This window comes from Seriola aureovittata, chromosome 6 (assembly GCF_021018895.1).
Source record: "Seriola aureovittata isolate HTS-2021-v1 ecotype China chromosome 6, ASM2101889v1, whole genome shotgun sequence".
Lineage (NCBI taxonomy): Eukaryota > Metazoa > Chordata > Actinopteri > Carangiformes > Carangidae > Seriola > Seriola aureovittata.
Window position 1 is genome coordinate 28,123,571 of NC_079369.1, and position 13,328 is coordinate 28,136,898.

Consider the following 13,328-nt stretch of genomic DNA (forward strand, 5'->3'; position numbering starts at 1 on the left):
GAGCATCTGACTTCTGTCTTACCACTGAGTAGAGTTCAGAAGAAATGCAGCTTTGTGTTTCCCGCGCAGCCACCAGGGGGCGGTTTGTTGGATTTCACTGATGTTTGATGGAGTTGACTATTACCTGTAACCTCGGGCTCCACCCGTGGCTCAGACTAAAGCCTGTGGACAGATGCTGGCTCACAGTGTCCAGATATGCCAGTAGTATAATATATATTATAATATAATATAATTATATGATATATAATTTGATATAATATATAAAATATATAGTAATATAGAATCTAAAAATGTATTAGAAAAGAAAGAGAGAAGTGTCAGTGTCAGTGTCAGCTCTGTGCAGCCTCCTCATGACTTTGGATAATCATCTGACCGCAGATGTTGGGTTGAGTCGCGCAGCGTGGCCCACATACAGATGCACCCTCCCGTCACTTGTACTCTGCACATGTGTGCGCGACCCTTGAACTGAGCGCAGAGTGTGTGTGCGCGGCGCGGCGCTATAAAAGCTGCGCTCAGCCTCGGAGAGAGCAACAGGTAACCCAGGTGAAGCCTCCCACTCACACTCACCGCTCAGAGCTCCGGACCAGCAGGTGCGTTTACCGCCATCACGGCTGCTCTCAGGTAGAACACGGGCACGGACTGCACCCTGACTCTTATAGTCCAGGTAAAGAGTTCAGTTGCTTAAAGATCCCGGAGGACTGTGTGTGAGATGCACCTGTAGTTAGTTTTTCTATCTGGATGTATTTGTGTTCAGATGATCTTGAAGCGATCTGGTTGTACTTCTCTTTTTTCAATGCAAGTCTAAACATGGTAAAGTTGAGGCTATTGTCAGTATAGAATTTTACAGTGTTATCCTGACGGTTATACAGATATTAAGCAGATATTACATACCATAATATAATGCATTATAGCATATCATAGTATTGGCTATTGTGAAAGAATCAGTTTATTTTTAAGGTTTTGCACAGGTCACTTCAACTTTGCTCAGTTATTCAAACTTTTAAAAACATTAACTGTATGTAGGCTAATTAATATTAATTATATCTTGTTTTAATTGAAACTTTTTTTCTGTTGTCCAGGCAGCCATGGCTCCAAGACCAGAAGTGGGGACTGACTCCTCCCCTGCTCTCAGTATGTCCTGTTCCCTTGGATACTGTGAATCTCTTCAGACTGTGTTTTTGCCACCTTTTCCTAACACTCCCTCCTCACTGCCCTCCATTAGATGACAAAGCTCCAGCTAGGGACATCCTGCCGTCTTACTCCACCGTGGACCTGGTGAACGAGGATCCAGAGGAGAATCCCTGGGATCTCCCCGAGCTCAAAGACACTGGAGTCAAGTGGTCAGGTGAGGCAGCTTGTCATTCTTACAGCACAGTGCGGAGGCCTCTACACAGCCGGACTCTGATTCAGTACTTTGTGTTTGTTCTTACAGAACTGGATACAAAGGGGAAGATCACGAGAGTGGTGACAGCTATAGTGAAGCTGGTTCTGCTGCTTGGACTCCTCTACCTGTTTATCTGCTCTCTGGACGTCCTCAGCTCTGCGTTCCAGCTGGTCGGAGGTAAAATCAATTCACAGAACTCGCTGCACATGTAGTGTATTTACTTTGTAATGCTGGCTCCAACAAAGTGCTGCTTATGTAATGTGTATGCAGTGTTTTCAACCTGAGGCTTGTTTGTCTGTGTGTGCAGGCAAAGCTGCTGGTGACATCTTCCAGGACAATGTTGTGTTGTCCAACCCTGTGGCCGGGCTGGTGATCGGGGTGTTAGTCACAGTGCTGGTGCAGAGCTCCAGCACCTCCTCCTCTATTGTGGTCAGCATGGTGTCCTCTGGATGTAAGTAGACACACACACACACACACACACACACACACACACACACATACATACCATTAAATGGAAGATGCATGCATACACTCATGCTTAAATAATATACAGGATATTATTCATATTTATATTTATATTATATTGGATATTGTTAAAAACATTTTTTTACAATAGTCAGTGTTTAGAACAGTTTGGTTAATGTTGCATTCTTCTATCAGAAGCAGAGACTGGGCGTGTTGAACAATGTATCCTTGACTTTTAGCCTTGTTTTAACCAGTTATCCATTACTTGCTTTTAGATGAATCTAATGTCTTACTTATAGATTATTACCTGTTATTAATCGCAGCATGTGTTCAGGTGTTGTAGCTGTCTGAGAATCTTTATTTATTTATTTATTGTTGAATTGTAATTTTATTTTTTTTCAAATCAGAGTTCACTCACAGTTTTCCCGCGTACCTGCTGACAACTGTAGAATCAGTCCTGGTTGGGAGTCACTGCTATAGTGTGTGACACATTGATACAGTATGATGCTACTGATTGTTTTCAGTGCTGGAGGTCCAGTCTGCGGTGCCGATCATCATGGGAGCCAACATCGGAACATCGGTCACCAACACTATCGTGGCCATGATGCAGGCAGGAGATCGAAATGAGTTCCGCAGGTAAATCAGAGTGTGTAATCATTCACGTCCTGTGACACATGTATAGTGTGATGCATGTTCAGGAGTGTGTTCCTTCACTTCCAGGGCGTTTGCTGGTGCGACGGTCCACGACTTCTTCAACTGGCTCTCTGTGCTGGTTCTCCTGCCCCTGGAAGTGGCCACAGGCGTCCTGTACAAACTCACCCTCCTCATCATCGAATCCTTCAACATCGAGAGCGGCGAGGACGCCCCTGACCTGCTCAACGTCATCACCGACCCTCTCACAAACTCCATCGTCCAGGTAGAGACGGTGACATTCGGAGGCAACATTAACATTAAGAAAGAAATGTCTTTTTTTTTAATTCACGTGTCTTCTGTTAGCTGGACAAATCTGTGATCACCGGCATCGCCACCGGTGACCCAGAGGCCAGAAACAAGAGTCTGATCAAAGTGTGGTGCAAAAAAGAGACCAACACGGTGAGAAATCACAACAAGCTGCATCACATGCATTAAATTATTAGTTTGCCACAGTGATCACAACACGATAACAGCAAAACCACATGATAAAGCTATGGTTACCTCTGCTCTTTGTGTTACTGACTGATATTTTCCTTCTTGTATTGTGACCACAGTGATTCTGTTGGCTCATACTCTGAAGGTGAAATCACTTCTTGATTATTGACTTCTGCCCCTGTTTTTGTGTCGTTTCTCTCAGACTTTCTGGAATGTGACGGTGGAGAACTGCACTGCCGGCGCTGTCTGCTGGGAAGAAGGAAACCTGACCTGGACCGAGATGAACATGACATGGACTGATTACCAAGAGAAATGTAAGTGTGCCTCCATCAGTGAGTACAGGTTGGAGGAAAAAAAGAGCATTTACAAAGCAATTAGGATTACCTGAGCTACTGAAGCTCAGTGAAACATGAGAGAGCCACTCCACCACAACAGCGTCCTTCATGCAGACCCTCTGATGTCCCGACAATGACTACCTTTGAGACGTTATAGTGACTCAGCTAATAACCCCCAGCCCCCACCCGCCCGGACCTGTCCACCTGCTCAACAGGTCTATTCATGCTGTCTTCACGCTGAATTCATGCTGACCATAACATGCTCTTCAAAGTATCCTGCCCCCAATAAAGTAAATGCTTTAGTGAAAGTCATGCACACGAGGCTATTTCCCTCATAATGCATGCATTAAAAGTGGACACTTAAATGCCAATCATCTCTTTGACCGTCTGTTGCAGGCAAACATCTCTTCGCCAGTGCCAATTTGCCGGACCTGGCAGTGGGCCTCATTCTCCTGGCTCTGTCTTTGCTCGTCCTCTGCACCTGCCTCATCCTCATCGTCAAGCTGCTCAACTCCATGCTGCAGGGACAGGTGGCCGTGGTCATCAAGAAGGTGCTCAACACAGGTACAGAAAGAAAAGAGACTCTCCTCAGCACGCACCATTCAGCCTGTTTGATAGTCGGCACATCTGCTTCGATGGTGATGCTCGATGAGCAGCACAGGCAGAGCCTCCCTGGTGCTTCTGGCTCACCTCCAGGTGCAGGTCCTGCTGTGTGACGGAGAAAGCTCAGGCACAAACACTGTTTTGATGAAAAGTCCTCGTTTGCTCTGGTCATGTGGTCGTAATGTGTGCAGTCACACTGTGCTCACTTCATCAGGTTTATTGTTCACCTCCTGTGTTTCTGTTTGACTGCAGATTTCCCCTTCCCCTTCACTTGGGTTACTGGCTATATTGCAATTATGGTGGGAGCCGGGATGACCTTCATTGTTCAGAGCAGTTCTGTTTTCACCTCGGCTATAACTCCTCTTGTTGGTAAGTTGTCATTTATTTATAATGATTTATCTATATTTCTTTAACTATTTTTGAATGATTCCAGGACTTGTACCTTGTCAATCCTCTATCAACAGGTATTGGTGTCATTAGCCTCGAGAGAGCCTATCCTCTGACCCTGGGCTCAAACATCGGTACAACAACCACAGCTATACTTGCTGCTATGGCTAGCCCTGGAGAAACCCTGGCAAACTCCCTGCAGGTGAGACACAGTGAAATTATTTTCTTGTGTGCTTGTCTTTACCCAGGCTAGCAGCGTGACTGTTGATCCAGACTCTAATATCTCTAAAGTACTGAAATGACTGTAATGAAATTTGGCTCAGACATTCATGTTCCGCAGAGGCTGAACTCACTGTTCTTTTAGCTCAACTGTGAAGTTCACATTTTTGTTTTTTAGTGAAATATCACAACTCCTATTTAATGGATTGCCATTGAACTAGGTTCAGATGGTCCATGGTCCCAAGAGGGTGAACTGTAATAACTGCTATTCAGTTGTGTGGCAGATGAGAGAATAATCATAATCATAAACCTGTATAAACCATTAAAAAAAAATTCTAGTTCACTAAACTGCAATGGAGAACATAGTAAACAACATACCTGCCAAACGTCAACATGCTAGCATTGAGAGCATGTTAGCATGCTGACATTAGCATTTAGCTTTTAGTTTTCTTTGAGATCTGACAGAGATAATCTTGTTTGAATGTCATTTCTTTGTTTTTTTTCTAGATTGCACTTTGCCATTTCTTCTTTAACATCATGGGTATTTTACTGTGGTATCCAATCCCCTTCATGCGAGTGCCCATCAGGCTGGCCAGGGGGCTGGGGAACCATACTGCAAAATACCGTTGGTTTGCCGCCCTCTACCTCTTCCTGTGCTTCTTGGTTTTCCCCCTGTCTGTGTTCGGCCTGTCGCTGGCTGGTTGGCAAGTCCTGGTTGGCGTCGGCGTGCCCATCATTGTGTTGGTCGTCTTTGTGGTCATCGTCAATGTGATGCAGTCTCGATGCCCCCGCCGCCTGCCCAGGGTCCTGCGCGACTGGGACTTTTTGCCCCGGCCCCTGCGCTCCCTGGCGCCGTGGGACGCTGTGGTGTCTTCCACTTTCGGCTTCTGTGGCAAACACTGCTGCTGCTGCTGCAGATGCTGCAAGTGCTGCAAAAAGGATGAGGATGAAAAGATCAGAAAGAACAGCGTGAACAGTCTGGAGATGTACGATAACCCAGCCATGTCGAGAGACGAGGACACAAAGGAGGCTGTTAAAGCAACACATCTTTAATATCATCAAGTTTAATTTGTATCTTAATGCAATAATGTATCTGTAATACACTTGTAATTGTTCATCACTTCTCAGGTTGTGGTATGTTGATGATTCACTTGTATTGGATAATATATTGAGCACTATAGTTAACGTTGACAATGACTTTCACGCTGGAGAATATGAAGAGAAGTCTCGGACATATTATTATGAACCTGCTGTTTCTGGGCATGTGATGTTTATTTTATGATGTTTTCAATTTATTGTTCAGACTCACCACCTGCCACTGTCTGCTCTGACTTAACTCTGGGTGGTTCTGAATGTTATTTTTATATTTTTTATGATATACATGAGAGGCTTTTGGATTTATTGTAAAATTTGAACATTTAAACTTCAAATGTTTAATGTAGCATTTCAAATATTTGTTATCCTTCAGTATTTAAGACTTTAATATAATATTTGTAAATAAAAAATTGCTATTTTTAAAGTGCAGTTTTGTCTTTTTTTTGACATCCAGTTTCATCATTTACTTGTAGATTGCACAGGAATCATATAAAGAGCCTGAAGTCAATGTTATTTATAGTGACTGATATGTCATTCTCGTCAGTACATCTGATATCCAGCTCCGATATTGCTGCTTGTGCATGTGTCCTGCATGATAGATGAGAAGATTCACTCATTTCCTGTAAATGTGCTAAAAGAAAATGGCTTCCTGTAGCAAACAGATTCTTGCTTTCACATCTGATGTCCTTTAGAACAGGAAGTTTATGACGTCACACTACAACTAAATAACTAGCACAACATAATCCTGGTAGCTCTTGGTTCAATTTTGTTAAGACATTTTAAAGCTTTTTTAAATTTGTGTGAAAAAAAGTTTATATAATATGTTTTTTTGAAGTTGTTTTTGAATGGAAAAGAACAACTCTCAGTCTGGTGTAGGGGTCAGGTATAAATAATCATTTATATTTTATTATAATCCTTAAAGTTATAATCTGTAACTTTTCCACATTAAAATGTCTACAAACAACTCGACCTATGTTCTATGTGTTTTTGAATTGTGTTCTTACATTATCACAAATGTTTCCATCAATTCCCAAACCAGTGACATCATATCCTCTATGATCATGTGTCAGTGTGTTTGTCTGACAGAAGCTCAACATTGACTTTTATCTAGTTTTAAGCCACATACACTTTTTACACCTTGGTGGTTTTCAGATCTATATTTGAACCAGATGAAGGATTCTAGTCGTCGGACGTCTGGATCTGAAGTTATCAGAGAAACAAGCTGAGGAAATGTGAGACAGCTCAGCTCCCAGCTGCTGGAGACGTCCTGTCCTGTGTCACTGAAGAGAGGAGGACACCTCTGTGGATAATTCAGCTGCTGGTAAAAACCTGCTGAACGTCTGTTTCATAAGTTATCAGAGAAACAAAGGTAAGCAGTCTCAGTTTCAAGCTACTCCAAGACGTCCCGTGTCCTCTGAAGGGGATGACATGTGGGCTACAGGTCGGACTCGGACCTGGGCAGGTGAGCCGTGGCAGCACCCACAATCACTGATTTTTAAAGAGAATCATCTGGTTCATAAGTTATCAGAGAAACAATCCAAACTAAGGTTAGCATCAATCTCAGCTCCGATCTCCAATCTCTTCCCTGAGTCTCTGTCCTCCGTACAGCGTCGCTCAAACACCGACTTTAAATGTCAAACTGCTTCATTCAGTGTTATAATCACTGGTCCTGTTTGATTTACTGAACCACTGACACCAGGAGGAGTTTATGGTCATGATGGTGAAGACCACCATGATCCCACACTATTTCATGACGTCACCCTACGACGTCTTTTGTTGATGTTTTGATTGAGAGAGAAGAAGTTATATACTGTGCCTTTAAATTTGTGTGAAAAAAAGTTTGAATAAAATGTTTTGAATGAGATGTTTGAATGAAAAACCAGGACTAATTCATAGATTTTGAAATAGAGTTTTGTGTAGGGCTCAGGTAAAAATGATCATATAGGGTCTTACAACAGTAAGAAATGGCGCCAGGGGCGTCGTGTGGCGTAGTGGTCTAAGCAGGCGCCCCATGTGTAGAGGCTACAGTCCTCGCTGCAGTCGGCCCCGGCTCGAATCCCGTCATTCCCCCTCTCTCTGCCTCCCGGTTTCCTGTCTCTCTCCACTATACTGTCCAATAAAGGCATAAAAAACCCCAAAAATATACTTTAAAAAAAAAAAAAAGAAATGACGCCACATATAGTTCTCTGACCTCAGGAGTCTAACCAAACTATGTGCTCCTCCCACCACCACCACCAACACCACTGTACCTGGACACTGCCCTTTCTGCATTTATGAGGTCAAGGAGCTCTGGTAGACTTCAGATCAAAGGGAGACTTTAACTACATCTTTTATGGTTTTATTTATGAATTGATTATTACTAACAGACACAAGGTGTCATTTATCAGTGTAGCAGACAATAGTAATACAATTTTATAATCGATTTCAGGACAATGTTTTCTCACATAGCAGATAAACTGTGTGAGCTCATTGTTAGCATAAAACGTATCGTTGAGTTGTAAAGTCATCAGCAAGGTGCTACACTGCACAGTTATGTGCCACGGGCCATGCACTGCGGCTGGAAGGAAAAATATTTCGTCCGTCAGCATAGTGTGTGATTGCGGAGTTCACATAAAGTGTAACCAGCTTTATCTTCATGTAGGAAACAACGATTCAGAAGGCAGAGGTGGAGAACAGCAGAGCGCCGGAAACACAGATTTAAATAAGATGATAAAATACAATAAAGAGAGTGAATATAAATATTGAACCATGTTGTACAACAGTTTCACCATCCATCACAAAAGCCGTCAATAATCTCGGTGTGTGGCAGTTATCACAACACAGCATTTTGCAACAAAATGGTTCAAGACAGTTCACTCAGACATCAGTGGTGTAAGAACAGCGGACTGGGCTTCGCCTACACTGGCCCACCACAGAGATCCGATACACAATCTGAGCAGCCTTTTCTGCACACAGGCTGGGAATGCAGTGGAAACTGGTGCACATGAAAGAATCTGAATCAGGGGCAGATTTCAGCTGTTTTGCTAAAGTTTTATTTTTAAGGTTCGATTTTATTGCCACATTACTGGACAGAATGACTGTACTGTATGTGGAGATTATTTTACTTCAAAGCAAAGTCCATTATCTGGCCTCAACATAAACTGGACACACACTTCACCTATAGTAAAAAAAAAAAAACACCTCTAATGCTCAAAATATAGACACAATTATGATCTGGAATAAATATTCATTATTCAGGGCATGCGAGCAACCATCCTACACTCACCATGCAATAAACCGTATTACCAGCATTCAAGGTCACATGGATCGCTACGCTATCAACCAAGCACAATAAAACTTTTCTGGCTGTAAATGGACTGTTTCAGAGTACAGTCATTTTACAGCAAAAGCATAAGAACAGCTCAACTTCAAGTGGTGAACTTTTTGCGGGTTATCTAATGTTTCGACCCACATGATACGGCAGAACTCAATCAGATTTCTAGGAGTCACAGTCAGCTAATGCTGTTCCATACGTTTTCCAAGAAGCTATTGATTAGTGATTGATCAGATCTGAGATTGATTCATTTCATTACCTTAAAATGCATTTAAGTCAAAAAATGTAGTATGTGACTTTCAAACGAGCTTTATCTGATTTTTTTTTTTTTTTTTTTTGGCCACTTTAGTTAGGAAACAAGTTGTAAAAAGATCACTGACATATTGTCACCATTTAAGTTAGGGTGAACTTGTTAGCACACATTCACACATCCAGCAGCATTTCTATGTCGTGTTTCTGTCCAACTGACTAATGTAAACCCACCATACATTCTCCTTTTAGCTCTGTTTTTGGAAATGCAGCTGATGAACAATGACTCTAAAACATACTGTTTACCCTCGTAGAATTTCATAGAGCTTTGTAAGGTGATAATTATGTGAGTTTGCCTTTACAAGTGTCCATCTTCAGATTACACATAGTTATCTGAGCCATTATTAAAGCTCCATACAGTCTAAAGGTAGATGGTCATGTGTAGTTTAGGTCCAGGTTCTATATTAATACTGTGAAAGTATCAAAGCCTCAGTCCACAGAGAAATGCACACAGCCTGTATTCAGAAACTGAGCCTTAAAACCAGCCGTCAGGACTTCTGGAACTATGTGATGTCACAACAAAGCAAGCCCCACCCACCTGGAGCCACCATCCAACTTTGTGTTCTGAGTGTTTACCTGAAATCTGAAAACAGTCAGCGAATCAGAAGAGAGGCGCAGAGCCTCCTCTCTTCTGATTGGCTCACCAACCTGTTGTTGCTAGAGCTACAGAGAGAACCTGAGAGAGGAGATGTAAAACTACACTGAGATGGTTTTTGGTTCTTAAAACCACAAATATATCTTCTTATAGATCAACACTTCAAATAAAACACAGGAGAAGAAGAAAATATGGAACATTTAATCTAAAATATTGATTAGAGCAGCTTTAACATGTTAGATCACTACACATGTAACTAAGTCTTTCAAAGCTCTGTGTCGTTCCGCACATCTCTCTATCTTCTCATCATCTTCTCTATCTAAATGTACGACAGCATTATTAAAGGTCCTTTAAGCCCATGCAGGTGTTTCCACTGATTGACCTCTGCTCAGGTTAGAGCTGGGTGGAGCTGTGCTGGGATTACAAAGGTGTACCTTTCACACTGATGCAACAAACCAAATAAGGCACTCAGAGTGATGTCAATCAAGCACACACATACAGCATGCACACAGTTCTGGGTCTAATTAGGGAAAATGGTTGTGTGGATAGATGGATTTGTAGGGATCCATACAAAAAGTATAAATACAAAAGGTCCACTAAATAGTGATCTGATATACAGCACTCTTTGAATTTGACTCCTCTGCTTGGACTGTCAGAGTAGTGCAGTAGAGCAGTGTTATCAAGTCAGGCTGGTCATAGTGAAGCTCAGCAGACACGTCTAAAGATAAATGGACTTGTTACATTTCTGCTATGGTTTCATGTGAATGCACAGGTAAGAACAGAGTGGTGGTGACATTAAAAGGCACATTGCCACCAGTCTGCTGCTAGGCCAAGTTAATCTGATTATTAACGGTAGTACAGATAGTTTTACAGCAGCAGGAAGGCTGGTATGTAATTACTGGCTGCTGACAGGTGAAGGTCCACAGCAGCCAAATGACAAGCGAGGACACACAGAGAGGCTGTGGTTGGACGCAGTCAGATCTTCATTTGCCAGGTTCTTTCAGCTGCAATATAAATATATGTAAACTTCCGCAGCAGCTCTGAATGCAGTGTGTGTGGTGTTCTTTGGCCTTTTCAATGTCACAGCAGGCAAAGAATAACAATATTAATCACTGCACTCCATTCAGATCTGCAAGTTCCATTGTACTGGTGTTGTGTATGCTGGGTTACTGGCATGACTTCCTGGGACATATAATAAAATCACTGATGTTAATTACATCTGTAGCCTTTTTTCCTGCCATGAACTGTGAAAATATCATCTGTGAAAAAAAAAGAGTTTTTAACGAGCGACTGTATTAAATCTGGATTCAGTATCAGTACAGAGAATCACATCCTGGACTATCTGAATATGCTGCAGGAACATTGTACTGCTTCGCAATCTCATAAATCATAAATTTTGTTTATAGGTGGCGAATCCTCCAATGTGAAACTGCCATATCAAAGAGATCTGGAAACAAATTTCACACAGGAGAAATGGTTGGGTTTCTTAGCAGACTGTGGAAAATTTGTAAAGGAATCAATAGGGAAGTTATGATGGTAGGAATGGTTACAGCCCCCAGAATTATCTTAACACGTTGGAAAGTTGCTGTATCACCGGACCTGAAGGACCGGATGAATGCCATGGTGGAGACGGCATCTTATGATTCTATGCTTGAATGACTGAAGGGGAACATGGAAGATGGGAAAGTCCCTTCGGAAGCTCTTTTGGACCTTTACAAGGACTGATGAAAACTTGGCTCAGAGAACCAGCGACTGAACACGGAACACTCCCTCCCTCCCTGTTGTGAGCTGAATTTCTCGTCTCGTCTCGTCTCGTCTCGTCTCGTCTCGTCTCGTCTCGTCGTCTCCCGCTTATCCGGATCCGGGTCGCGGGGGCAGCAGCCTCAACAGAGAGGTCCAGACGGCCCTCTCCCCAGCCACTTCCACCACTTTCATATATGTGAGTTAGAATTTCATTTATTTATTTATTTTTCTTTTGATCACCTCTTCTTTACACACCGTTTCACAGTGGCAATGCCATTTATGTCATTTAAATTCAATAAAAATGTAAATAACAGGAATACTGAATCATTAAAAAGAAAGTTTTAACAACAACAACAACACCTGAGCAGCTGAACTGGTTCCTGTAAACAGCCTCCCACTAAGTCCAAAAACAACTCACTCCTGGTGAGTTGCCTTCCCCCACACACTCATGGCTTTTTATTACTATCAGCTAACCACCATACACACGGCCAGTTTTTTGCAATAAAAGTATCACAACTTTTAGTCAGTGTAGACAAAATCACTCATGAGTTACTCTGACATAACTTTTTTCAAAGTGGGCGGTGACACATTTTTCCCCCTCAAGGCTTCCCGTAAGAACTGGGATGCTCATGTGCGCTCAGATGAACTCAGTCTGTGCACGGTGCATCAGGAATGTGAGCCGAGAACATTCAGTACTTTTAATTAGCCGATGACATTTCTAGACTAAGTGGTACTCAGACTTTGAATCAGGGCCCTGGGCCTGTATCATTTGAAACTGCTGATACTGTGTAAAAAGAGCTTGTTCTGCAGGGCAACAGAAATCCTGATAACATTCCTGTCTTATTTCACCTTGTATTATCATTCATTCACACACATTCAAGTATTACATTCACACACATATTTTATGAGATTCATCCCTGACCACCATGGGCCTCACCCTCTGGTCAGCCAAGGCTAGGGGCCATTGGATAGACTTGCAGGCTGCGTGCCCCCAGGGCTGCCTGCGGCCAGTAATGTCTGTAATCAATAATGTGTGTTTGTGTGTGGGCATGTATTACTCATGTTGTGGGGACATGAATCAGTTTACACAGTCACATTGTAGGGACTCAACAATGAATTCTTCCCAGGAAGTAGATTTAAGGTTGGGAAGGGGAAGGGGAAGGGTCTCCATAAGATGAATGTAAGTTAAAGGTGGACTACACAATGTTGCAGAATGACTACTGATATTTGAACTGCCAAAGCAGCGAATCTTGAGCATCTTATACGTCATGGAAGTAGATGTGAAACAAACCTTACAATATAAAACACAATCAAACAAACATCACGCACACACACACACACAGCAAACACAACGGAGTAAAAATAGAGAGAGTTAGCTGTTTAGATTGTTTTTACTAAACTTGTGTTCCAGAAGAGAGGACTGCAGGTTTGTAGCTACACTAACAGAGACGGTAACGTCACCTGGCAAAACATTTTGAATTATGTATCCAACCAAATAAATCCACAGGCAGTCTCCATCGTCCTCGCCCTTCTCCGATCATAGCACTTCCTTTTCAGTTTTTTGCTGTTCCTCAGGCATCTTTCCTTAGAGATTAGTATACCGGTCATCACGCTGTCATCATGGCGCCACCAGTAGACGTTCCTGCGTGCACTCACCTTAATGGCGCCACTGTTCACCATTCAAAACTCCACACCGTTTGATGGTGACAGAGGGGTAGACTGCTCCTTCTCCTTCCCCTGCAAATCCATAAA

The 13,328-nt window shown here is 42.5% G+C and overlaps 1 protein-coding gene across 1 annotated transcript; it reads left to right on the top strand.

Moving 5' to 3' along the window:
• Positions 1–324: 324 nt before the first annotated feature.
• slc34a2b (solute carrier family 34 member 2b) lies at positions 325–5,965 on the top strand. The gene is made up of 13 exons (XM_056378870.1): positions 325–664; positions 1,080–1,131; positions 1,223–1,345; positions 1,433–1,561; positions 1,692–1,835; positions 2,374–2,485; positions 2,570–2,765; positions 2,846–2,941; positions 3,180–3,291; positions 3,709–3,876; positions 4,168–4,284; positions 4,380–4,504; positions 5,029–5,965. Exons 2-13 carry the CDS (start codon positions 1,086–1,088, stop codon positions 5,572–5,574), a joined length of 1,914 nt encoding a protein of 637 aa, XP_056234845.1. The 5' UTR covers positions 325–664; positions 1,080–1,085; the 3' UTR covers positions 5,575–5,965.
• Positions 5,966–13,328: the final 7,363 nt, after the last annotated feature.